This window comes from Monodelphis domestica, chromosome 5, assembly GCF_027887165.1.
Source record: "Monodelphis domestica isolate mMonDom1 chromosome 5, mMonDom1.pri, whole genome shotgun sequence".
Taxonomy (NCBI): domain Eukaryota; kingdom Metazoa; phylum Chordata; class Mammalia; order Didelphimorphia; family Didelphidae; genus Monodelphis; species Monodelphis domestica.
In genome coordinates, this window is record NC_077231.1 from 201082564 (window position 1) to 201109975 (window position 27412).

At 38.3% G+C, this 27412-nt stretch overlaps 1 protein-coding gene across 2 annotated transcripts in view; it reads right to left on the minus strand.

Annotated features, from left to right (window-relative positions):
* The window catches only part of TNPO3 (transportin 3), a 125750-nt gene that overhangs the window by 8120 nt on the left and 90218 nt on the right, over window positions 1-27412 (minus strand). For both annotated transcript variants that reach the window (XM_001366676.4, XM_056799690.1), the window contains 10 exons: window positions 24098-24289; window positions 15515-15606; window positions 14526-14602; window positions 12406-12466; window positions 11405-11545; window positions 9694-9810; window positions 7473-7567; window positions 5283-5439; window positions 2489-2656; window positions 298-410 (listed from right to left, as the gene is read on the minus strand). In XM_001366676.4, coding sequence (XP_001366713.1) covers window positions 298-410; window positions 2489-2656; window positions 5283-5439; window positions 7473-7567; window positions 9694-9810; window positions 11405-11545; window positions 12406-12466; window positions 14526-14602; window positions 15515-15606; window positions 24098-24289 — 1213 coding nt within the window. The remainder of the gene's footprint in view (window positions 1-297; window positions 411-2488; window positions 2657-5282; window positions 5440-7472; window positions 7568-9693; window positions 9811-11404; window positions 11546-12405; window positions 12467-14525; window positions 14603-15514; window positions 15607-24097; window positions 24290-27412) is intronic.

Below are 27412 nucleotides of genomic sequence, written 5' to 3' on the forward strand. Positions count from 1 at the left end.
TGACACTAATATAAATAAAAAGATCTATTAAATCTAGTTTTATAGAAGAACTTCTAATGCAAGTGTTAAACTTTGTATTCCTTTTCTATTTCATGTGTAGTAGCAGATGAAATTCAATCAGAATAGAAATGATGGTATGGATTCCCCAAAACAGAAAGTAGACTCACTCCCCAGAGCAGAACTCCATTGGAGATGAACCAAGGGTCAGTCAGAGTTGTTTGTTCTGCACATCCCACTCCATGCCTTTTAGCTATCCACAGCCCCACATTCCTTAGAAGCTCCCCAACACTCACTCACCTAGTAACCTGCTTATGGAAATCTGTAAGTTGTTTGTGCGTCACTGTGACAGCTCCCACAGTTGTTTCCTTTGGTAAACCCTTCAGAGAATTCTCTAGCCAACGACAAAAAGTCTGTATTGAGAGAAGAGAGGGAAGAAATGAGGCAACAGCAAATCGGTGGGGTGCACAGCAGCCAGACAAAGCAACTGGATTCCTTCAGCAGCATTTACTAATAACCTAGGCCTGGAGGCAAGGAAAGGAGGCCTAAGCTATGCCTCCAGATCCTGAGGTTACCCATCACAAACCTGAAGCAACCTAAAAGGAGCATGCCAGAGACTTCCCATCAGATCAGTGGCAGAGGGCAACAGAGCCCTTTTGCTAGGGCTGTACTGTTTCTCCTGGTGGCTGCCAACTATCTTCTCAAAAACCAGATGAACCTTGTCTTTGGTAGCAAACTCTTGGAATTAAAAATTCAAAGCAATTCATGGAAGTGGAGCACAAAAAGCAAAACTAGATGGCCTGATAGAAATCCAACTTGACAGCTCACTAAAACTAATAGCTGAAGCCAGAAACTTGAGGGATCTTCATATCAGTAGGGTTATCCCAACTCAAAGGGTCTACCTGCTCTTTGAGACTAAAACGATGGCTTTCTTCAACCTCAATTCCCTCTTGCTGCTGTGTTTGTGTTCTTTTCCTTTTGTACTAACCTCAGGAGAGAAGAGGTGGTCATCTTTCACCTGCTCAAAACTGTTCAACCCCACCTTACTTCTATCTTCTCTAAACAAGAAATTCTAACTGAAGATTTCCTCCCAAAAATTCTTATTTTTCAGCTGTTTGTTCATTTTCACTATTCCCCTCTGGCCTGGCTCCAGCATTTGAGCTTTAAGATGACAACATATTTGAGTCAGTTTCCCATCAGTGCTCTGACTGGAAGATGGTTTTTCTACTCTTGAATGTTTTCTCCTATTAGCATATTCTTTCATCTGGCTTAAATTCTTACTAAACTTGAATAAAACTAAAGTTTATGAATAAATGCTAAAAAACTAAAATCCCCCAAATGCTGCCATCTAGGAAAGACAGATAGCATTGCAAACATTCAAGAGAGAATTCGAGCACAGAATTAAGAGGAAGTAATCTACCATTTGTCAAAAGACTAGCACTTTTCAAGAACTGAACCAAGGTACAATCCATTAATATTTATTAATCACCTTTCATATGTGCTGTAAGATACAATCACAGACACAAGAGAAAATTTTAAAAGAAAAAGAAGTTATGTTACAGGCCAATATTATATTCAATAAAAAGTAGGGTCCTTGACTGAAGCCAACCCCAAGAATGGTTAGTATTTCTAGCATACTCTACTTCAACATGCTCATTAATCCAACTTGTCCTCACACCTAAAATTTGAGACTACAGAAATCTACCATAATCTATAACTCAAACAGTTCTATTTCTATTCTTGAAGCTAACTTTTAAAAGTTGGAAACCATACATAAAGTGAAAAAATTATACAGAGTATAAGACCATACCATCTTTCTGAAGACACATGCTCACATATACCTTGGGTGGGTCTGTATCAGTAGTGATACCTATGTTAACCTAAGTAGTTTATGAGTTAACATTTCTTCAATAACTAGTAACCATTTATTAATGACATTAAAAATGCATTTTTCATCAACAAATGAGTTCATTTTGGCAGCAGAGCAAAATGTGATTGTTTGGGAGACCCTCATATTTGTTAATAACATTAACACAAAATACAGAGCCACCATTTAGCTATACTATATATACACAATCAGAACCTAAACAAATAATTTAAAGGGCTCAGAATCTCAACAAAATTAAACCCATCAATAGCCTTACAAATGCCATCAAACAGGTTTGGATTCCAAGCCAAAATTGTCTCTAGGAGTCAAAAGGTACTAGGGATTTTAGATTCTTTAAAAAAAAAAAAAAACCTTACCTTCCATCTTGGAATCAATACCATGCATTGATTCCAAGGCAGAAGAGGGGTAAGGGCTAGGCAATGGGGTTAAGTGATTTGCCCAGCGTAACATAGCTGGGAAGTGTCTGAGGCCATATTTGAACCCAGGACCTCCCATCCCTAAGCCTGCTTCTCAATCCACTGAGCTACCCAGCTGCCCCCCACCTCTCAATTTTAGATTCTTGATAACAGATTGTAGAGTTTAACTCTTGTAGACTTTTCTTACCGGTCTATCAACTTGCATGATCTCCCAGAGCACTTCGGCTACATCTGGAAGGGTATACGGGGGCAGACAGAAACAACATGTGTGTAGTAGTTGGCTTACAAGTTGTTGTCCAAGCTGGTTCATCACCTGTCCAATCAACTCCTTCCGAACTTCATAATCTTCTTCATGCTAGGGAAAAGCAAGTGAAACCAGTAAACCAGACTCTCCAATTAATTCCACACTTTCCTCAAAAAATCTTTACCCATACTTCTTCCCTTCACTATTCTCTTCAAGGAATAGGTGTGTCTTTTTTGGGTCAAAGTTGAATATATATTTGGTTCTATTTCCTTCCACCTCTATTAGGAGCTTGCTCCACAGAATTTACGATAGAATAAAAACTGGAAGGGGCCATAGTACAAACTCCTCATTTTGTAGAAAAGAAAATCTAGTTTACCTGATTCCAAACCTAGTACTCTAATTTTTAAAAATTTGATCTTTTTTGGTACACCCCTTGTTTTTGTATCACCTTTATTCCTCCCAACTTAGTTGATTTTGTTACAATTCATGCCTTGAAAAATTGAAAAAGAGAAGGAAAAGCACATCAGCAAAACCAATCAACACATCCACCACAGCATATGCACTATTCTTTGTCCACATTCAGTTCATTACACTCCTTTCTCCCACAGTGAACCATGAAAACAATATTCTCAACTTTTCTCCAAGGTCAAGCTTGACCATTAGAATTACACAGGATTCACTTTTATTTTTTACTCTTTCTACTTACATTATTTGATCATCGTGTATATTGTTTTCATGGTTCTATTAACTTTACTTTGCACCTGTTCATATAAACCTTCCCATGTGTCTCTGAAAATTATTTATATTCTATCATTTCTTTTACAACAATGTAATATTCTACTACATTCATGTACTATCATTTATCTGTAGCCCTTTTCCAAATTTATGGGGACCTACTTTGTTTTTAGTACTTTGCTGCTACATAAAGTGCTTCCATGAATATTCTGGTGTAGACAGTCCTTTATATAGCTAGAGAGACCTTTCTTTCTGTTTCTGATGTCCTTGGGCTGTATGCCTATCAGTGAATCAAAGGATATGGACATTTTCTGCTTTTTTCTCAAAATTCCAAACTACTTTCCAGAAAAGATGGACCAATCCCTAGCTCCACCAATAGTGTATCAGTATATCCATCTTTCTGCAGACCCTCTGTTGGTTCCTTTTACAACTTGCATATCAGAGATATTTGATGCCCTCGTGCTCTTTCCATGATAGCCCCACTGCTACTTCTAAGGCCTTTTTTACCTGTACTCTCAAGAGTTGCATTCAACCAATCCAACTTTTCCTTTCCCTTCCTACAACAATACCAATGACCATTATTTCTTCCTTGACTTTATACTTTAGGTATGGTAAAAAAAATGTTAACCTTGGCATTAGACTTAGATTGCTTAGATTCAAATCCCATGACTGATACTTAGTAGGATCATGGGTGTTAAATGCCAAAAGAGGGATAACAATGCCTACTGTACCTACCCCATTAATTACTGGCTTCCTTTCTCTCATGTTACAAACACCATAGTTCTACCCTCTTTAACTGGGGGGGGGGGGGGGGTCACATTCCTTTCATTCTACTTCCATTTCTCTTCTTCCTTTCAAGCTTCTTACAGTGATAAAAGACAATTCGAAAGTCTCATGATTATTTTATACTATTAATCCTCTCAAAAAAGTTGCTCTCCAGTTTCCTTCCTCCTCCTGATTCCTTTCTTTGTGAACAAGGTTCAGCCTTATGTCCTTTCCCCCTCTTCATACTGTTCGGAGAGCTCATTCTTTTTCAGTTTCAACTATCATCACTATGCCTTGCCTTTTCATTCCAACTTCTGATGAGTTATTTCCTTTTGATTATTGTGCCATAAACTCAGCAACAGCCAAAAGCAATGTGGCAAAAGGGAAAGGGATTTAAATTTGTAGGCAAAAAGACCCAAGTTCAAATCTAAGTTGTGTTAACCATGATGGGGTTTAACTTTACCTATCTTGGTCTCATTTCCTCGTCTGTAAAATAAGGGGGTTGGACTCCATAATCTTACCTTTTCAACTCTATACCTTATCCTATCCATATCCTATATCTCCCACTCATCATTAATTTCTCCCTGTCTACTAGTTGCTTTTCTACCATCTACAAACATGTTTATATCTCCTCCACCCTCAAAAAACCCACATACTGGTTTCCACTATTTTCCTATATAATTTTTCACTCCAGTCAAATTGGTCTATTTAATACTTTTCTCCCCTCTTCTTCCTCCCCTAATTTCACAAATGAGAACCTTTGCTTACCCTCTTTCTCTAACCAGAGTGTCTCCTCTCTGCTCTACCTATCCTACCCATTTTCATGGCACAGATGAAGTGCCCCTATTTCCAGTAAGCCATTGCTGACTCAAGTTATTACTTCTTTCCTATTCATCCTATTTTATCAGGAATAAAAACTCATTTGATACGCAGAATATATTATATATTGCTATTTAACACTGCCCATATTTATGATACCTCTGCTCTACATTCATTCCATTCAGCTAGAGTACAATTTTTGAAGACAAGGAGTATCTTACACTGCTCGAAATCTGACAGTATCTAATCTAGCACTTTGATAATCCTTAATAAATTATTTTGTAATTTATAAGACATCTATCACTCCAGACCAAATGAGTACAATGGTGCTCTAAGGGAAAGAATCAGGCAGAACACCATGGCCCTCCTCCAAGAAGCTGATAAGCCCTGCAAAGATGACAAAATCACTGGTACTAACATCATTGGCTACTCCTGTGTGGATGAGGTCTCGTAGAAACTTCATGACACTGCAATTGGCATCCCGATGGTCAAGGGTGGTTGAGGCAATGGCCCACTGTAAGATGGGGATGACCACCTGGCTCCTTAACAAGGTGACAGGACTACGTTGGATAAACCTGTGGATGGAAAGAAAATTGAGACACACAACATAAATTCTACATGCCAAAGGAATTCACACTTCAGGTTGTTGCCAAATATGCTGAAAGGGCACAGATTTAACATATAATTAGGTAGTGATCAGGCCTGGAGTCAGGAAGACCTAAGTTCAAATCCTGTCTCAGATACTTACTAACATTCCTGCCTATTAACATTTTGGGGGGACCTTGATTCTTTCATCCAAGCCGGCTATCCCTTTTAAGCTTTGTGCCAATACTAACAATACAAACCTAATACAGCTGGTGAAGATGTGAACTGGTCCAGTCACTCCAGAAAATAATTTGCAATTATTCAACAAAAGACTAGGACCTAGGAGGCTGGTGGTACAGTTTACCACTTGGGGTCAGGATGAATTGAGTTCAAATCTGGATTCAGACACTTATTAGTTGTGTGACCCATGGCAAATCATTCATCCTCTACGTATCTCACTTTCCTCAACTGGAAAATAGGACAAAGCACCTAACTCAAGAGGGTTGTCATGAGGATCAAATGAGATATCTGTAAACCGTTTAGCAGAGTGACTAACACATAGTAGGTACTATCCAAATGCTTGTTTTATTCCCTTCCCCTCATTAATCACAATTCAACAAATGTTTACTAAGTGCCTACTATGTGTCAGGTACTGTGCTAGGCAATGAGGACACAAATATAAAGAATGAGATAATTTGAACCTGAAAAGTGCTTACATTCTAATAAGAGAGATGACTTCATACATAAGTTTATATGGAACAAATATCAATAAATACAGAATAACCAAATTAAAGAGGGAGGGCAGAGGTAAAAAGAAAGTGTCTTCTAGGCATGGAGCATAGCCCACTGCAAATGGTGTAGAAGGCTAGTTTGGCTGGATTTCAGAATGTGGGGACAGGGGAGAGAAGAACAATGAGGCTAGAAAAGGTAAACAGCAGTTTATATTTTATCCTTAAGGCAACAGGGAGCCACTGGTAGTTTAATGAGTAGGAAAGTGACACAAAATAAGAACTACCCTTAAAAAAAATCACTTTGGTAGCAATGTAGAGGGAAAGAACTGAGGAGAGAAGAATAATAAAAACCACTGCAATAATGGAGGTGAGAGGTGATGAGGTGACAGCTGTTTGAGTAAAGGAGAGGACAGTTGTGAGATGTTGCAAATGTAGAAATGGCCAGATTTAGCAAATGGATACACAGGGTGAGGGAGAGTGAGGAGGGAAGGACAATGACTGAGAAACTGGGAGAAAGGTGATACCTTCGACAGAAATAATGAAGTCTGGAAGAGAACCAGGCTATGAGGGAATGATGGGTTGTTTTGGACATTCCAAGTTTGAGATGCAATTGGGACATCCAATTTGAAATGCCCGATAGGCAATTACTAATGCAAAAGATAAATGTTTTTTAGTGAAAATATTAAGATAACATCCCATTATTATAAATTTAACACTCCATATTCAAATTATCCAGTTATATACATTTTACAGAAAAATCCATGTCCTGAGTTTTAATCTCTATTTTTAAACCAAAATTGTTTTTGAATGATAATCTCAAATGAAAATCTCAAAAGACTAATTACTCTTGAATCTTGATTCTATTACAAAAGGTTCTTTTCTAGAAGGCTACAGCAGCCTACAACACTAAGCCAAAAATCTAATAAAGTTGCTACTACTTAAACAAAAGCAGGAAAGCTGAAGGCAAATCAGTCAGAAAAGATTTTAAAAGGCAATCTCTTCCACTTTAAATGCAAAGTCTTAGAAAGCCTTCAACATTCATATGATAAATCCTACACATCACCTGGATGAACAAGATTCTACTAACCTGTTTTGAGAAAACCAAAAGGTAACATGTTCAGTATCCAATCTCAGAGTAAATTATGGCTGAAGAAAGCAATTTCATATAATTTTCTCCTACCCATCCTAATGGTGCCAAAATTCTGACTGATGAATAAAAAGGGTAAGAGAATGAGCTGAACAAGATAATGGCTAGTGCACAGCAACAAGAGAAACATTTTTGGTCAGTTTACCTGGTAGCTAGTCTGAACAGATCATCCACAGTGTCAGGGTGGTTCTGAAGGCCATTTTGCTGTTCTAGGAGCTGGAAAGTAGGGATGCATAGTGCCTAAAGAGAAAAGTAGATCTTTTAGCAGTGGCTATCTATAAATAAGAAGCAAGAAGTAATAATTAGAGAATAAGTCTCAGAGTTGAAAAGACAAGGATTCAAATGCCACCTATGGCACAGGCTTTCTTGTATGTGACCCTGAACAAGGATCCTGGGAAATTCTCTGTCTTTAAGTTGAATAACAGTTGTTGATGTACATTGGAAGCAAGAGCTTCGTAACAAGATTTCCCCTATACCAATGAAACTAAGTCTAAATAAAACACAATTCCCATCATCTCCCCCAAACACCCAAGAAAACAACAACAACTACAAATAAAGATCAATTTATTAATAAGCATTTATTACATGCTCATACCTGAGGATACAAAGACAAAAATGAAAGAGACCTTACCCTCAAGGAGCTTACACTCTAATGGCAGGGGGGAGGAGATACACATGTCCACAAATAAGTACATACAAAATATATACAAAACAAATACAAATTAACTTTTGGTGCAGTACTAGCAAATAGGGAGATCAGGAACACATTAGAGATAAACTAGAAAACTAGAGATTCTAAGAGAAAGATGAATACTTTAAGCATGGAGGAAAGGTTAATAAGTAAGTCTCACAAGTACAGAGTAAGTGATGGGGCATAGTACACCTGGAAGGCAGTTAGAAAGCTATTATGAAAAACTTTAAATGATGAAGGAAAGGGCTTCCATTTAATCCTAGGGTCAAAAGGGAGCCACAGGAATTTACTAAAGACAAATTACATTGGGAATCTCACTCTGGCAGCAATGAGAAGGATGTAGAGATTCAAGGCAGGAAGATGATGATCCAATAAGAGAAAGGGCAGGCAAAGGAAAACCAAAAAAGGGGAAAGGGGAGGTAAATGGCTCAGTGGATAGAGAGCCAGGCCTAGAGACAGGAGGTGTCCTGGGTTCAAATGTGACCTTAGACACTTCCTAACTGTATGACCGGGCAAGTCCTTAACCCCCCATTGCTTAGCCCTTATTGCTCTTCCACAGTATTGATTCTAAGACAGAAGGTAAGGGTTTTAAAAAAAGAAAATCAAGAAAGATATATTAGAAAATTCAAGGAGAACATCCAAAAGAGGAGTGTGGTCAATGGTTTCAAATACTGCAGAGAGGTCAAGAAGAATGAACACTGAGAAGAGGGCAAAGGGCAATGATTAAGACTTACTAAATTTCTATTCAAAGTATCAGGAACAGGTCCAGACAGTGACAGATATGGAGTATACAGCTGGGAAATGAAAGTTTTAACAGAAAAGTGGCATAAGATAAAAGGGAGAAGGAAAATAAAGGGGAAAAGAAGGGAAAGGAAAAAAGGAAGAAAAAGGAAAGAATGCATAAACTGACATTAATAATCTTAAAATTCCAATGAAGTTTTCAATTAGAAAGGAGGACAAAATGGATTTGCGTTGAGTAAATGATGACGAAACCTAAAACTTTAAAAATAGTTTTAAGTTAGTTAGACGCCTTGAGACTTAAATTACATTGTGGATAATCGAAACCACTAAAAAAGCTTATTCCATATGGAGAAAAATGTATATTATCACAACAATGAAGTGCCTTCAATTTCAAAGTGAGAGCTACTGGGAATGATGCCATTAAGTCCCTTTGATTTACTTGTTAAAATCCTACTACTGCAAAGACTAAAACATCTCAGATGTTTTGTTGGGGTTTTTTTCCCCCCTCCATTACTTGCTGCAAATCTCAGTACCTCCTCTGCATCTTAACTAGCTTTTCCAGCTACCAAGCAAACTGAGCTGGCTATCTCAGACAGGGAATTCAAAACAAGGTCAGTCTTGAACTTGGAGCTTTCATCCAAATGCAGCATGCTCAAATACAGTATCTCTGGAGAGCCTGAGTCAGAGAGAAGCACTTGTTATGTTCATTAAAAAACACATACCCTGTTATTACAAGGTCTTCCAAGGAAAAGATAGGAAATTTCTATTGACTTATAAACGTTAGCTCAATTGTATTTGGAAATTAGCATGCCTATGAACATAAATATCTTAAAGAAATGGTAGAAATGGGAACCTAAAGAAAAACATAAATATCTCATTAGCTGCCAGTCTCTGAAGACTTCTCAGGCAGCACTATTCCTAAAAATAAACCTACCTGTAGCATGTCTAGCAGGCCCTGGCGACAACCCTCTTCCATCCCATACTCATCCACCAGGATGCTACCAAGGTATAGGAAACAGGAGTGTTGATGGACCTGGTACACATTCACCATCTGTTAAAGAAGAGCAATAGTCAGCCAGAAGCAAAATCCATTTTTCCAAGACTAGAGTCCTTGGGCTCTGCCAAAGCATCACAGATATCCTGGGCCCTTCTCTAAAGGCCTACCAAACCTTGAGAAAGCCAAACTGACAGAAAAGCTTCTTCAAAAAGCCTAGATTCCATCCTTTCATAATCCTAAAGTCTCCCAAGTTTTCAATTGATCTCGAGACATACCAAAAAGCAATAGCCATTGAAACTATTTGGTACTGGTTAAAAAAAAAAAGAAAGAAAAGCATACAGGTTGAACACATCTTTAGATAAGAAATAAGCAGAATCAAACTTGATAATCAAATGTTAAATAAAATCAGTGCAAGCAGGATAAAAGAAAATGGTGACAGGGCGGTGGGGGGAGGGGGGCACGGTAAAATCCCAATAATTTGGCATTGAATATTCCTAATAAGGAACTTATATCCAAGATAAATAGGGAATTAGCACAAATATAAAAGACTAAGGCCATTTCCCAATGGATAGTGGTCATGGGACACAAACCCTTAGTCCTCAGAATGACTGCTAATTCATAATAACCATATGATCAATTGCTTTAAAATACAAATTAAAGGTAGGAATCAAAACAATTGAAGTTTTACACACTTAGCAAATTAACAGAGGTGACAAAAGATGGAAATTGTCAGAGGTAGGGAATCTGCAGAATGATAGGCACATTGAAAACACCATTGGTGGAGCTATGAATTAATCAATCTATTCTAGAAAGCAATTTGGAATTTTGAGAAAAAGGAGGGAAATGCCAGAAACAGAAAGAAAGGGCTATTTAGCTATATATATAAAGGTCTATCTGTACCAGAATATTCATGGAAGCACTTTATGTGGTAGTAAAGTACTGGAAACAAAGTAGGTCCTCATAAATTTAGAAAAGGATTCCAGATAAATGGTGACACATGAATGTACCATAAAAAATGACAAAATGCCAATAATTCAGAGACACATGGAAAGGTTTTGCAGAACCACAAAAACAATATACACAATGACCACAAACAATGTGAAATATTGCACATATTATCAGATACAATGGATGCATTTGTAGATTTTTCTGAAAGCTCTTTTCTTTCCTTTTATAATCTTTTTTCACAGGGGATGGTTTTGGGGTAGGAAGGATAGATTCAAAAACAAGTGACAGAACAACAAAAATTATCAATATTTTTTCAACCATTAAAAGAAATAGAAGACATCCTTTTATCTGCTCATAACAATTAGCTGAAAGACTAGCTTTCCATTTTGTTAGTCAGTCAATAAGCATTTACTAAACACTAGCCTTTTAGGTAATCAAAAAACTACTATGACTAAATTCACATAGTATAAAGCTTTTTAATTTTTTGTCACACTGCTGAGAGTAGGGATGTTAAAGATCACTGAAGTTTATTTAAACCCCTTCTGTCTTCACAACCAAACTCAACCTGCAGATGAGGAGCTGAAGCCCAAGCAGAGATGCAGTCATTCAGGATCACTCAGGTATCAAACTCCTAGTAAGGGAACCCCCACCCCTCAAGCATACATATCTTCCCCCCTTTACTGGTTTCCTGAGAACTCACCTGTGTAACCAAGGGCTGCAGGAGAGCTGCGGACCCTTTACCTACACATCGAACAGCAAAACGCAGGCACCTGCAACACCGCTCTACAATCCGGTTATCGGCTCGGTGTTTGTTTAGAGTCTCTGACAAAACTGGCCAAATCTGAGCCAAAAAAGGAAGAAGAGAAAGAATAAGATAAAAAGCCAGCAGCAAGAGCTAAGGAGGCCCACCAAATATGACCCTTACTGATTTGGGCTCTGACTAGGTTTCTGAGATATAAATCCACACATGTTAGAGATTGGATCACCCTCACTGAGACGTAACCGTCTCTGAAATGAAATAACAGCAGCAATTCAACAACTAAATAGCAATGCTGTATGACTGACAATGAATGTAACTGGTCCAGACTGTCCTGTATTCTGGACTCCCTGAATTAAAGAAGAAACAATACTTTCCAAAGAAAAGATAATGCCAGGAAAGTCGAAGAATTTGGACAAAAGCATTGTTTTGAGGAAAAAGAGGTTTACACATTATCTAAAAACATTCAAGAACTTACAAATATTTAGCATGTACAACATTTTCTTTAAAGAATAATAAAGCATTTGTCAAAAAAAAATACCTATTGATCTACAGCTCCACTGAGACAGAGAGAAGACCAGTACATTAGAATTGGAAAACTGGCCCAAGGGAGATTAAATGGCTTTCTCAAAAACACTTAGCAATCAACAACACTGCTAAGAAGAGAATCCAGGGTTCCAGAGGGACAATTTGCCCTGAGGACTACACAAATTCATCTATTTCAAAACTTGTCCTTTGAGTTTTTGGATTAGCTTCCTTCAACCTTTGTTCTAGAAAAGTTTGAATGTCTACTTAATGGCTCATTCTCCTTTTTTTATTGATATTCTACCTATTCCAATGGAACCAGTCCACCAAGGACACAATGTTTCTTTATTTCAGCTACCTGGATCTCAGTAAAGGAAGGTGAAGGAAACCTAGATTCTGAGGCCCATACCAGCACTTACTTCTTGTATGACTTTTTGGCACGGATGAGTCTGTCCATTTTCTACAATAGGATTGGTGTGTCTGGGAAGAGACAATGACCCAAAGTAATGAAGGAGCAGCTTCTCTGAGAAAACAGCCCCAAACCTCTTTATGCATATATTCAGTGATGTCCACTACTCCCACCAAAAAGAAAGTTGAAACACTCATCTGTTATTATGCCTCCCTTGATGCCCCTTCCAAATTAACTGCAACTATCTTACAAATAATGAAATAGCCATTCCAACCAGGGACCTGTCAGTAAATACTTAACAACTGGTTGGGGGGGGGGGGGGAGAAGGGGGGAGAAGGGAGGGAATGGGAGGAGTGGTCGGAGGGACATACAGGCACATTTTAAAGTTAAATCAGTATTATTAACATTTTCTCTACTTTCTTAAATCCAAATAATCAACAAAGCAATAATTCAAGCCTTGATTTGTAGGGTTTACATAATTCTTCTTCTTTTTTTTTTAACCCTTACCTTCCATCTTGGAGTCAATACTGTGTATGTGTTCCAAGGCAGAAGAGTGGTCAGGGCTAGGCAATGGGGGTTAAGTGACTTGCCCAGGGTCACACAGCTGGGAAGTGTCTGAGGTCAGATTTGAACCTAGGACCTCCCATCTCTAGGACTGGCTCTCAATCCACTGAGCTACCCAGCTTCCCCCAGGTTTACATATTTCTGAAGTGTAAATGCTCACCCTGAAAATTTAACAATTGATTTGTGGGCTCATGCTGGCTCTGGCACACCAGTGATTCTAATCCTCTCCCAAAGCCTTTAAAAACTAGTAAGCTTTGGCAACCAGTCTAGCTCTGGAGAAGACTCCTCTGGTTCTGGGGAAGTAATCTACTACAAACATTTTGTATTTCTTCCCTTTAATCTTAGATCAATAGTCAGAAACAATAATATGATGATTGAGTCCATTCTAAGAAAACAAATGATACTTTATTCCCATCATCAAAAGAAGACCAATACATTAGTACCACTCTCCAATAACTTGAAGAGAGGTAAGTAATAAATGAACTTTGTAAATCAGGTCTCAACCTTCTAATAATCTTTGAAGGAAAATAACCTTTAAAGCAACAACGACAAAAAAAATGCAAAAGAATAAGCCTAAGTCCTTTTACTTTCAAACTATAAATGTCCACTTATTAATGATTTCCTTCAACTGGCATAATATGAGGTTGTAGTTTAATAAATTTTCAAAGAATAACACTGATTAAGGTTCCTTCTAACAATGAATAAAATCAAAAGGCTAATTTACTTAAAAGAACTTTTTAGTAAAAAAAAAATCAATAAAAAAATGATATTTCTTCCATTTGGGCTTTTCTTTTACTTTTTGTGGGGAGATGGGATCACCTTCTTTTACCCAGGCTGGAAAGTATAACAACCATTCCCAGGCACAATCTCAATACTGATGACACAAAGAAGCTATGACCTGCTCTATTTTCTGACTTGGGCTGGTTTGTCTTTTCTCTGGTAGCCTGGTGAGACTTGAACTACAACTAAAAGCTCTCAAATCCAAGTGATCCATCAGCTTCAAACTCCCTAGAAGCAAGGATTATGGTATGTGTCACCATGCCTGCCTACTCATTTAATTTCTGGTTTATTTTTTTTCCTTATTTACTTTCAAGAAGTTATTAACTTGCTATATTTGGTGCTTCAGTAATTTTCATGAGGTATGCAAGTCTCATTAGAATAATTACAAACTGTACAAATCACTTAAGAGAATTATTTTCATCATTCTTCCTTAATTGCCTTCTTGTTCCTGGGATAAAATTAACTTTTATTCCAAGAGCTTCCCTAGAAGTTATCTGGATTTTCTGATGCTCCACACTAGTGTCCAACTAATAACTTATAATTTTAGAAAAATCTATTGACAAAGGGATAGGCTAGGGATGATTTTTAGGATTTACCTTTTATCTTGAGGAACACTTTATAAAATGCTTCACTTTTAGAATGCAAGCTTAATTCTTCTCCTTTTCCAGGTGGATAGGGTAAACAATGGACAGGGAAAGTCAAATACAGCCAGAGAAGGGTGAAGTGTGAGAAAGAATATTTGCTTAAAGTCTAAGTATGCCATCCACATTCCTCCCCACTTCTTACCTAAATATTACTGCCAGGCGATCTAAGAACACGGTGGGATCTGAGGAAATGCCATTGCTGGGCTCTTGAGATAGCAGCTAAGGAGAGAACAAGTTAAAACTTAGCTAACACCACACACAAGCTTACCTTCTAAATCACAAATAGCTCATCTTAAAGTTCTATCAAGGCTCCTTCCTTTAAAAAGAAAAACAAAACTTCCTATAGTATCCAGTATAGCAAATTTAAATCAGTGCTAACAGGCCTTGAAAATTATTAATAAACAACATATTACAGAACTTTGAGGAAAAACTTCAGACCCTAAATTTTCCTAGGTAAGGCCCTCATCACTTGCATGTCACCAGCTAAAAAGAAGTTTAAAAAAAAAACCACACCAAAAAAACAGGAGAAAATTACTTCATGATCTGTGAAGCCTATTGTTGCATACGGATAAGGGACTAAAACAAATCATGGGGTCCTGGCCCCTTTCTTATTCTGCAATGATGATGATGATGAAAATAATGGATGACATAAATAGCTACAAAACACTTTTAAAAGAACTCTTCTCTTCTGTCTTACAATAAATATTAAGTAATAGGTTCCAAGACAGAAGAGTGGTAAAGACTAGGCAATGGGGGTTAAGTGACTTGTCCAGTCACATAGCTAGGAAGTGTCTGAGGTCACATTTGAACCTAGGACCCCCTGCCCCCTAGAAAGCACATTGCATCATTTAATCGTCATAACCCCACGAGAGATATCACTCCCATTTTACAGATAAGAAAACTGAGACTCAAATATGTTAAATGACTTGTCTGGGGTTTTATAGCTATCAAGTAATGGGCATAGGACTTAAACTCAGGTCTTCTAATTCTAAGTTCATTGAACTTTCTAACAAAAGAGTAGTAGTCTCCTCATGACACTACTGCAGTATGGCACAAGAAGGTAGGCCTAGGTAGCTACCTCTACAACAAACATGGGAAAGCATAAGATGTTCCAATTTTTGACAGACTTACCTTTTTCAATGCCATGACTTGAACTGCACATAATTCACTGAGGCATTCAGCAATTTTTTCTAAGGGTAATCTGGCTAGGACGAGTGCTGTCCCTAGAGAGTAAAGAAATAAATGCAAACAAACCAATTCAGAGGACAGTAATCCCTGGACTGGAATAAGATGACAAAACTCTAGTGACAGATTTGCTGTTGAGACTCTCCATGTCCTTCCTCTAAACACACTCAACCCTAAATTTCTTTTTATCTTTCTTTCTATATTAATTAGTTTAGAATATTTTCCCATGGTTACGTGATTCATGTTCTTTCCTTCCTCTCTTCCCTCCCCCCCTTCCTGAGCTCATGAGCAATTCCGCTGGGTTTTACATGTATCACTGTTTGAAACCTATTTCCCTATTGTTTGCAATAGAGCGATCTTTTAAAGCCAAAATCACCAATCATATATATCAACCCTCTAGAAAATAATTTTTTTCCCCGCATTTTGTTTTCCTTTATGTGTCTCAGGAGAATATACCACTTCACACTGACAATTATGAATAAAGTTAATGATTCTCAATGACCCAGTGAAAGACCACCCCAGAAAGTATCTTTCTCCCCCCCGCAAAAGATCTTCTGAACACATAGTTCCTATACAAAGTCCATATGCAATGATACCTTCTTCCCAATACCTTTATTTTCAATGAATAATCATTATTCATCAAGTTACTCCTATATACAAAGCACTAGAACAGATCCCAGAGAAGAAAAATAACTAAAACATGGACTCTCCCCTCAAAGAGTTGGAATAGGGCAGTGATGGCAAACCTTTTAGAGACTATGTGCTGTACCCCCCCCACCCCGCCTCGCCCCACCCTAGTTGGACTTGTCCCACCCCACCCCTCACCTCACACAGGGGAGAGAGGAAGCACTCTCATTGGGCTGCTGGGCAGAGGGGAGGGTGAAGGGAGGAATGTTGTCAGATATTGTGGAGAGGGAGAGGGAATCAGCTCTACCCAAGACCCTCTAGGCCTTTCTAGTAATGAACTCTGATGGGGGATGACAGTGCACGTGTCCACAGGGAGTACTCTGCATGCCATCTTTGGCACATGTGCTATAGGTTCACCATCACTGGTATAGGGGAATATGACCTATATATGGAATACCACGGGACAGGGATTGCCACCACCAGTCAACTCCCAGGGAAAGATTCCCATTACCAACAAAAGTTAGTACTTTTTTTTAAAAACCTTTACTTCCTGTATTAGTAACAAAGACTGATGGGCAAGGGGTAGGCAAATGAAGTTAAGTGACTTGTCCAAGGTCACACAGCTAGAAAGTATCTAAAACCAGATTTGAAAAAGCTGTTACTTTTCCAGCAATTTGTAGACTGAAAAGAGTTGCTTGGAGTACTAAGAATTTAAGGAACTTGCCCAGAATCACACAGCTAGTTGTCTGTGAGATGGAGACTTAAACCAGTCTTTCTTTACTTTGAGACCAACTCTTTATTCACCCTGACATGCTGCCCTTTTACATAATAACATACATTAAATATATAAAATCAAACCTAAGAGCATAAGAAATGGTACAAGTCCTTAGGCAAATTTAAAGAAGGAAAGACTATAGAAAGGAAAAAGGGGAAAGACAAAGGCTCTGTTAAAGATAATGCCTTTGAGTTTTAAAATAGAAGATGGGCACTTTTGTTGGGCTCTGAAGGACAAAGAAGGTTTTAAAAGGCAGACTAAAGGAAGGAGGAAGAGCAGTCCATGTATAAGGAATGGGGCACGCCCAAGTTTTACCAATGCTAAAAAGGATAGTTTCAAAAGAAAGAAAAAGGAGGAATGGCCTACACTGTCAATCTCCATTTTGCTCCTGCAAGTTTCATTCTAATAAGTTCATAGATCCCAGATACCCTGGTGTGGCAGATATGCAGGAGGGAATCATTAAGTAGAAAGAACATATGTGGCTCGACAACCTTTTGGTATAAGAATACTCTTCTATCCCTGCTTCTTCTGTAAAGGTTCATTTAAGCTGCACAGCTCTAATAAGATTATGAAAGTCATTTCCCTACTTCATGATGCCAATGTTAAGGCTGGTTATTTTGTGATATGGAAATCACTTTAAAAGACTGATATATATTAATTTAAGGTCGCCAAGGAATTCAGCTATGTAATTCCTAAATGAAAACTCAAGTCAGCAGTCAACCTTTTATGGAGTTTTCTTTAATTACTAACAGGAGGAAGAAAGGTATGAGAGAGAGAGAGAGAGATAGAGATAGATAGAGGGGGGGAAGGGGAGGAAGGGGGAGAGGGGGAGAGGGAGAGGGAGAGGGAGAGGGAGAGGGAGAGGGAGAGGGAGAGGGAGAGGGAGAGGGAGAGGGAGAGGAGAGAGAGAGAGAGAGAGAGAGAGAGAGAGAGAGAGAGAGAGAGAGAGAGAGAGAGAGAGAGAGAGAGAGAGAGAGAGAGAGAAGGGAATAGGGCTTAAATACTCACTCTGCTTAGGCTGGGCCAAAGGCCCAAGGCCTTGGATAGCCCAGGCAAAGAAAAGAGATCAGTCCCTATCACTCACGTGACCAAAATGGAGAAACAGTCTGAGGGCCTCCACTCCAAGCACCAGCCTACAACAACCTCCTTCTCTCCACACAGGAAGTCCCCAGACTCCTCAACTGTCCTCTACCTCACTTCCTTTGTCTCCCCTGTGCCAATGGTGGCTCTAGCTTAACCCAGGACCGCCCAGAGGTCTGTCCCCTTTGCACATGACTGTTGAAGGTCATATTCTCAAATAATTAAATCTTGAGCTTTGCTGCAGCCCTTCCAAAATCCTGTTACCCTGAGTAGGGTGGAGATTGTAGTTTCCAAGACCTGATTCTGTCATTCCAAGTACCTCCATTGTGATCAGGAAATAGCCAAATCCCATCCTCTAAAGAATGGTTTGAACAGGGTTGAGTAGTTTTGAAATTCACAATTTCTATGACAACACCAAGGGCATGTGGAATAACCCTAGTATCTATGATATCCTCTAATAGTCATCAACAGCAGCCTGTATTGGGATATGCCATGGTTTCACCTGGCCTGATCACAGTGTCTGACTAATATACTAATTCAATCATAGCTAATCTAGTCTTTGCAGTCCTTTGGAACATTGGTCACATACTCTTGCTGGTTGATTTTTGAAGCCCACTGTCCTTTGTGCAACGACCTAGCTCTGGAACTAAAGCTGCAGAGATGAGTTCTCAAAGGAAAGACCAATCAGTGGCAAGAATTACAGAAAGTCTAAAATTCTAAAAAAAGGATTAAACACAATTATAAGCACAAATTCCAAGGTAAAATGTATTTTTCACAAAGACTACATAAATACCTAGAAAAAAAATAAAGCAAAGAGAATAAAAAGTTAAATAAAAGCTCTAAAACTAGAAGAATAAGAAAATTAGAATAAAGAATGGCAACCCTTACCCAAAAAATGTAATCTCTGAAAACTAGATCAAATAACAATTATCTAAATCAAATAGCAATTAATCATTCTAAAAGACAAGGAAGAAATAGTTTAACAAAATCAAAGAAAACACAAGATCTCTGCTATAAAAAACAACTGACCTGGAACATTGATGATCAAAGAGACAAATTTGAAGAATCACTAAATTCCCTGAACACCATGATTTTTTAAAAAGAAAATCTAAATACTGCATTTCAAAAAATCATAAGTCAAAAGTGCCCAGAGCTCTCAGAAACACAAGCTAAATATTGAAAGAATCTACCAATCGCTACTTGAAAGCAGCACCAATAGGTAAGGTCCTAGGAATATCATAGCCAGAACCAGAAACTCCCATATTAAAAGAGAAAGAAAAATTCTATAAGTATCCAAAAAGAAACAGTTCAAATACCAAGTAACTACCAAAACAGTTACATAGGGTGGGAAGCTTATTTCAAGGAGAACTTTGAATACAATATTCCAAAAAAGGCAAAAGAGAGAGGCTTAAAACCCAGAAGAACCCCCTGAGAATACCAAGGAAGGAAAAAACAGACCTTTGTAATGGAACAAAGGATTTCCAAATATTTTTGATGAAAATACTGAAGCTGGGAAAGAACTCTGAAATACAAATAAGAGTAGAGAGAAACCTAGAAAGGAAAATTGATTTGAGTAATTGAAAGGAGCTAATGATTGATGTAGTGTTAATATTCTAGTAGAAGAAGAAAAAAGTGTTCTGAGAGAACTAAATAAGAAAAATAAAAGGTGCTGAAATGGATTGGTTTTATTCTGAGAGTTTATTCCAAGAGAAAAAGGGGAAAAGAAAGGAAGGCAAAAAGAGGAATACACTAGTGTAGAAAGCAGTATATCAGAGGGGCAGAGTCAAGATGGCAGACTACAAGAAGCAGAAGTGAAGACCTCAGAATACCCTTCCTTACTGATCACAAACTGAATGCTCCTAGGGGACTGAAAATCAAACCTAACAACAAGACAGAGCCAAGGAACTCTCCTGCTGGACTCAATTCAAAAGGTACGCCCCCCCAAAAGCCAGAATCTGAGAACACTTGGGTTTAAGGGGAAGGCAGAAGGAAGGTCCTGGGACCCCTCCCCCCACCCACCTAGAGAGCTGAAACTCCAGTGGCAGCAGGAACTTCTGGGCGGGCAAAGGTGCTAGTCTGGAGGGTGTACCTTGCAGGCAGGGCTGTGCCAAGCTCAGAGCATCAAACACAGACTGCAGGGAAAGAGCTAGAGATGGAGCCTAGAGCTGGAAGCCTGGCCAGAGCACACCCAGTCCAACCAAGCTGAACTTAATCCCATCAAAAGTCTTCAGAACTTAGGGAAGCCCAGGCTCCACACCCCTCCTTCATGAACTGCTGGAATTTAATCCAATCAAAAACCTCCAGAGGACAGGGAAGCTCAAACCCCCAACAACCCTCACCCAGAGATTGCACCGAGAGATCTCCTGTCAAAGCTCCAAGAGGGGAGACTGACAGAAGCCCCCAAACCAAAAAAAAAAAAATGAGAGAAAGAGCACAGACAAATACAGGGATCAAAGAAGAGGTGAATATGAGCAAACAAAAGAAAAAGAAGAAATTACAATAGATAGCTTCTATTCAGTGAATGGAACAGAGGGGGAGGGATCAGAAAATGATATATCAGAAATCACAGCGAATTGGATACAGACTGTGGAAGAACTCAAAATGCAATTCAAAACACAATTAAGAGAGGATGAAGACAACTTTAACAGCAAGATAAGTCATCTGGAAACAGAAAACAGTGTCTTGAAAGCCAAAATTAATCAGCTGGAAAATGAGGCAAAGGAGATGAAAGATGAGGCAAAGAAGATGAAAGATGAGGCAAAGGAGATAAAAGATGAGGCAAAGAAGATGAAAGATGAGGTAAGAGGATGAAAGATGACCTCCATAGAAAAATCAGACCAGAAAGAGAACGATGACCAAAAAGCTAGGGATGAAATCCAGTTTTTAAGAACCAGAATACAACAACTAGAATTAAGTGACCTCACAAGGCAGCAGGACATTATAAAACAAAACCAAAAGAATGAAAAAATTGAGGAAAATATGAAGCATCTCATTCACAAAACAGAAGATTTAGAAAATTGTTCAAGGAGAGACAATTTAAGAATCATTGGTCTACCAGAAGACTATGACTAAAGAAAAAGCCCGGACACAATACTACAGGAAATTATTCAAGAAAACTTCCCCAATATTGTAGAACAAGAGGGAAAAGTGGAGATCGAAAGAATCCATAGATCACTTCCTGTACTTAATCCCCAACTGAAAACACCCAAGAATGTTATAGCCAAATTCAAGAATTATCAGACCAAAGAAAAGATACTTCAAGCTGCCAAAAAGAAGTCATTCAGATACCATGGAACCACAGTGAGGATAACGCAGGATCTGGCTGCATCTACACTGAAGGACCAAAAGGCATGGAATATGATATTCCGGAAAGCAAGGGAACTAGGTCTACAACCAAGAATCAACTATCCAGCAAAACTGACTATATTCTTACAGGGGAAAGTATGGTCATTCAACAAAATAGAAGAATTTCAAGAATTTTCAAGGAAAAGATCAGACCTGAACAGAAAATTTGACGTCTAAGCACAGAACTCAAGAGAACCATCAAACGGTACTTAAAAGAGAGGGAAAAGAAAAACAAAACAAAACAAAAAAAATTTTAAGAGACTCAATAAGTTAAAATGATATATATCCCTATAAGAAAAGAGGTCATTGGTAACTCTTAAAAACTGTTGTTATCACCTGGGCAGCTAGAAGAATTACACTTAGAGGGAACTGTGACAAACTATAGGATGAAATGACAAGACATAAATAAGTATATAGATATATGTATGCATAAATACATATACATGTGTGTGTATACACACACACACACACACAACTAGAGCTAAAAAAAAGAGGTTAATACTAAAAGAAAAGGGAAAAGAAACAAATGGGAGTAAATTTATATGTCACAAAGAAGCTCATGGCAGGAGGATGGAAAACATCAATACACTAGAAGGGTAAAGAGGTTGGAAATAGGAAATACTCAAGTCTTACGTGCTTTGAAATTGACCCAAAGAGGGAAGCAGAGAATAGATTTGCACCCTATAGGGGAATAGAAGGGTAATAAATGGATTGGTGGGGAAGGAAGCAGTTGGGGGGGGGGTAATTTTAGAAAGGCTACAGGGAAAATAAGAGGGGGAATAAGAAGGGAGGAGGTAGAAAGGGAAGTAAAATAAGGGTGGGGACTAGGGGGACTGATTAAAAACAAACATTGGTGTAGAATGAAATAGTGAAAGAGCAAGATCGGGGTAGAAATCAAAATGCTGTGAAATACACAGCTAGTAATCATAACTCTGAATGTGAATGGAATGAACTCACCCATAAAACGCAAGCAAATAGCAGAGTGGATTAGAATCCAAAACTCTACCATATGCTGTCTACAAGAAACACACGTGAGGAAGGTGAAAGTAAGAGGATGGAGCCAAATCTATTGGGCATCAACTGATAAAAAGAAGGCAGAAGTCGCAATCATGATATCTGACAAAGCCAAAGTAAAAATAAAAAAAATAAATCTAGTACACTGTGGTACAATCAAATGTAATGGACTTCTCCATTAGTGGCAATGCAAGGACCCTGAACAACTACAAGAAAAACCACTATCCACATCCAGAGGAAACACTGCAGGAGTAAAAACACCAAAGAAAAACAACTGCTTGAATACATGGGTCGAAGGGATATGGTTGGGGGTGACTCTAAATGAATATCCTAGTGTAAACAACAACATGGAAATAGGTTCTGATCAAGGACAAAAGTAATACCCAATGAAATTGCCTGTTGGCTTCAGGAAGAGTGGGTGGAGGGGAGGGAGGAAAATAATGTGATTATTGCAACCAAGGAATAATGTTGTAAATTGACTAAACAAACTTATTCAAATGGAAAAAAAAAAGAAAGCAGTATATCAGAAGAATATAAAAAGATAGAGGAAAGTCTAGGGACAGTGGGCATCAAATAAATTTCACTCATCCAAAACGGACAAAGGAGAGTTGAATGCATATACACAATGAGTTTAGGATAGAAATACATCAGATTCAATAAGAAAAGAAGCAGGAATGGTGTAGGGTTGAGAAAGAGGATTATTAGAAAGCCAAATTAACTTAACCTAAAAGAGCTACTAAAAAGGTACTAAAAAACTAAAATCGAAAGGGGTGTCTTAGACTGCTTCATAAACAGTTAGGAAATGCTTGAACGAATTGTGGTTTGTGAATAAAATGGAATATTATTGAGTCATAAGAAATGATTCAAGAGATAATTTCAGAGAATACTGGACAGTCTGATGCAGAGCAGTAAGCAGAACCACAACAGATACAGCAACACTGTAAAGAAAACAACTTGGAAGACTTAGGAGGTCTAGTCATTGCAAAGATCAAACATGTCTCCAGATGACCAAGAATGAGAGAAGTAATGGACACAAAGTACAGTCATATTTTTGGACATGGCCATTGTGTGGCCTTATTTTGTTTAACTATGCTTATTTTTTATAAGGGGTCCTCCCCCACTTCTTTCTCTTGATTTTTAATGGGGGTAGGGATTATTTTCTGATCAGAAGTAGGAAGGAAGTAGTAATGGTAATGCCTTCTCCCCAACAAAAGAGGGCCATTGTAACATTAAAAAAAAAGTATAGAAGGCAGTTCAAAAGAAAGCACAAACTGAATCATTTTGAAGGAAATGCTCATCACTTATTAAATGCTTTCAATTCTGTATCCCTTTTTAGTATGTTATTTTAAAAATCTTCCATGTGTTATTTAATATTGTTCCTGATCTAACTAGATGGTTATTATCTTCAGTGTTTTATTTATTCCTTTCCCCTCCATCTCCCTATACTAAAACAGCCCCCTTTCAGTGCTATGTACAGTTACTATTCAATAAAATATTATGAACTAAATAGACCCAACAATGCAATAGTGTAGACAACAAAAACTGCATTAGGTGTATGTACATACCCCCGTGAGCTAACAAGTCGACTGCAATACCAGAAATGAGTGGTACAAGAGTTATGAGACCCATTCCAGAGAGATGACTCAGAAAAAACTCAATTACTAATGCAGTAATGTAGTAGTAAATACCTTTCAGCAAGCCTACAGCAGCTTCTGGAGACAGCATGAAGGAATCAAGGGAGCGGGCAATTTCCAGTAGTCCATTAAAGTGCTGAGCCATGTGGTCCCGGCAGACAGAGCAGATGTTGTGAATGGCTTTGGCAGCAGCAGAGGCCAGAGGTTTTTCACACAGGCCCTTCATCAAATAGCCCAACACAGGGTCTGATAACAGAAGATGGAAATATGAATACTGAGAGTGCATAAATTTCACAAAAAATTCACTGTAAACTTAACTGCTTGTTCTGACCTCAAAGATTAAAATTCTGACAACTTCTTTGGATCTCAGTCTTTTCAGCAATAAAATGGAGATAGTAATACCATACTACCTACCTCACAGGGTTGTCTTGTCAGGTGAATTCTTGATTAATGTAAAAAAAAATGTAAAAAATTCACAAATGTGAATTATTGTTACCATATACCATTATACCGGGTAATATCTCAAAGAAGAAGAAGCATACAAACACATCACATATTCACATTTTCCAGGCCACTGAATTATTATTATATAGGAGAAACAAAACCAGTGAAAACAGGTACACAACTAACTCTTAAAGGGAAAAGAATGTATATGTCTATCTCAGTGGCTAGCAAAGTACCTTGTACAGCATCTAGCAAGAAAGGAAAGAAGGAAAGGACTAAAGTCAGGAACTAAACACTCAAGGAACCTTTAAATTATCCATTCCAACTTCCTCAATTTACTGAGAAGAAATTAAATCACAGGGAGGGCAAATGAGTTGTCCAAGGCCCCAAAGGTGTTAGGATCAAAGGCCAGATCTGACCCTAGATCCCAGAGCTCCCAATCCAGTGCTCCTCCATGATCCCACACTTTGTGTATCTAACAAGAAGCTGTAAACACTCACACTGACCCTTCCTGGGAAGCAGATCAGGATGGCTAGCTTTCACTTGGCAGAACAGAGAGTGAATTTATGTAAAATTCTTATCTTCCCCTTCCCATCTTTATTAAGACTAGGTATGCTTGACAGAAAAAGCCCCTACATCCAGGCTGACAAGTTCATGAAGAAAGATTATGATGGCAATCAGATCCATAATCTGATTGAATACCATGTCAAGGTCAATAGCATTCTGACAGCTCAGATACCACCTCTTTCACACATCAACTGCTAACAAGCCAGTCCAGTCTTTGATAAACACAACCCCCCAAAACTATAATTGTCTTTGGTCTCTTCCACCACAATGACCTACACTTTCCTGACAGATTAATATTCCCAAAGCTCCACTTTAAATTATTAAATTATGTCACTCTCCTGCTGGATAACCCAGAGCTCCCTTCAAATTCCCATCAAATCCAAACTCCTCAGACAAGACTTCCATTGTTTCTTAACCTACCCATTCAAAAACACCTACTACTCTTACCCCAGTGCACAAGTCCATGTTCTGCCCCACTCCTATGCTTGAGCCAATGGTCATAGACCCAGAACGTTCTCTTCTGGTCTCATTGTCTACCCACCTTTTACAAAGCAGTTAAAAACCTACTGATTTTCCAAAAGATTTCAATGAGTTCCTCATTTAAAGTCCTAAAACAGTTATAGTCCTTACCATACAGTCTAAGAACTGATTACATAACAACAAACATTTTTACAGGATTCTTTTTCAGGTTTATAAAGTTCTCCCATGAAGCAGGTAGTATCAGTATTTCCATTTCATAGAGATTGACACTGAGGACAGGGAGGCTCAGTGACTTGCCCACAGTTGTACAGCAAAAGAGCCAGAATTCAGACTCAAGTCAATTCTAAGCTCAGTGTTCTATCCATTTAGCCTACTAACTCTATCTTTTATCTTATTCTCTAATTTATTTCAAGTTTTTGGTCACCTAACTAAAAACTCTTTGAGAATAACAATAATTGACCACTCTAGTGTGGTGATACTTCTTTATTCCTGTCCTCTGAGGAGTTCTTGGTACATCAAGTCTCTAATGATTGTAATCTTTACATTTACTTTTCACCACTTTATGGATCTCCCCTTCAGCATTAACTCACCCCTCCAACTCCATATGAATTATCATAATTGCTAGTGTAGCTGGGTCCCTGGACTCCACATACTGAGCTCTCAGAACTTTGCTTCCTTCCTCCTTCTCTCTAGATATTTAAGATGCCTAACAGAGCTGAGTTGTGATATCTTACTTTGTCATTAGTATAACCATCTAACATTTGGTCTAACATTTGGTGTATTGAAGTTCAGTGTTTCACGTTCAATAAAATTAATCAGTTTTCTGCTGATTTCATAAGCTTGAAATTCTGCCTATCCAGTTTACTTAAATTAATAACATCTATTCTGATCACAAATAGATGTGATCATATGCACAAATTCCCATGAGGGGGGCAGTTGGGTAGCTCAGTGGATTGAGAGCCAGACCTAGAGATGGGAAGTCCTAGGTTCAAATCTGGCCTCAGACACTTCCCAGCTGTGTGACCCTGGGCAAGTCACTTAACCCCCACTGCCTAGCTCTTACCACTCTTCTGCCTTGGAATCAATACACAGTATTGGTTCCAAGATAATAGGTAAGGGTTTATTTAATAAAAAAAACTAAGTCCATAAAAGAGGCTGACTACTATATCTGGTTACTAATTGTTACTTCAATAAATGAATACTTTTCAGTAACCCCAAAACAAACTCTAAAAGAGTAGAGATGAGGTATCCAAAAACTGAGGTTAACAGGAAACTTCTAGTAGCTTATAAATGAGAAACAAATACAGAACTCACAAAATTCTTCAATTTCTTCTGAAGATACTTTTCTTTAGAGCTTGACACAATATATAAGTTTTTAAATAAAAACCCTTACCTTCCGTCTTGGAGTCAATACTATGTATTGGCTCCAAGGCAGAAGAGTGATAAGGGCTAGGCAATGGGGGTCAAGTGACTTGCCCAGGGTCACACAGCTGGGAAGTGTCTGAGGTCAGATTTGAACCTAGGACCTCCAGTCTCTAGGCCTGGTTCTCAACCCACTGAGCTACCCAGCTGCCCCCCCCACACACACACAATATTTTTAATGGGGGATTGTTTAAAAGCACTGATTAAGTTTCCTCCTTAGTTTTATTAAATGAACTGCTATTGAAGTAAGCTTGTATTAATATGGCTCCTACACTAATATATGAATTCTTGTGTTCAAACAATTTTGATAGCAAAATGTTTCTTGGTTTAGAAATCTTTAACAGGAAAGACCCTCCCTTTCAAGTCTGTAAGCACAACAACTGGTTAGAAATTTGAGTGGACTTATTTTATTCTCAATCCCAACTTTCTTAAGAACTTGAAACATTAAAAAAGGAA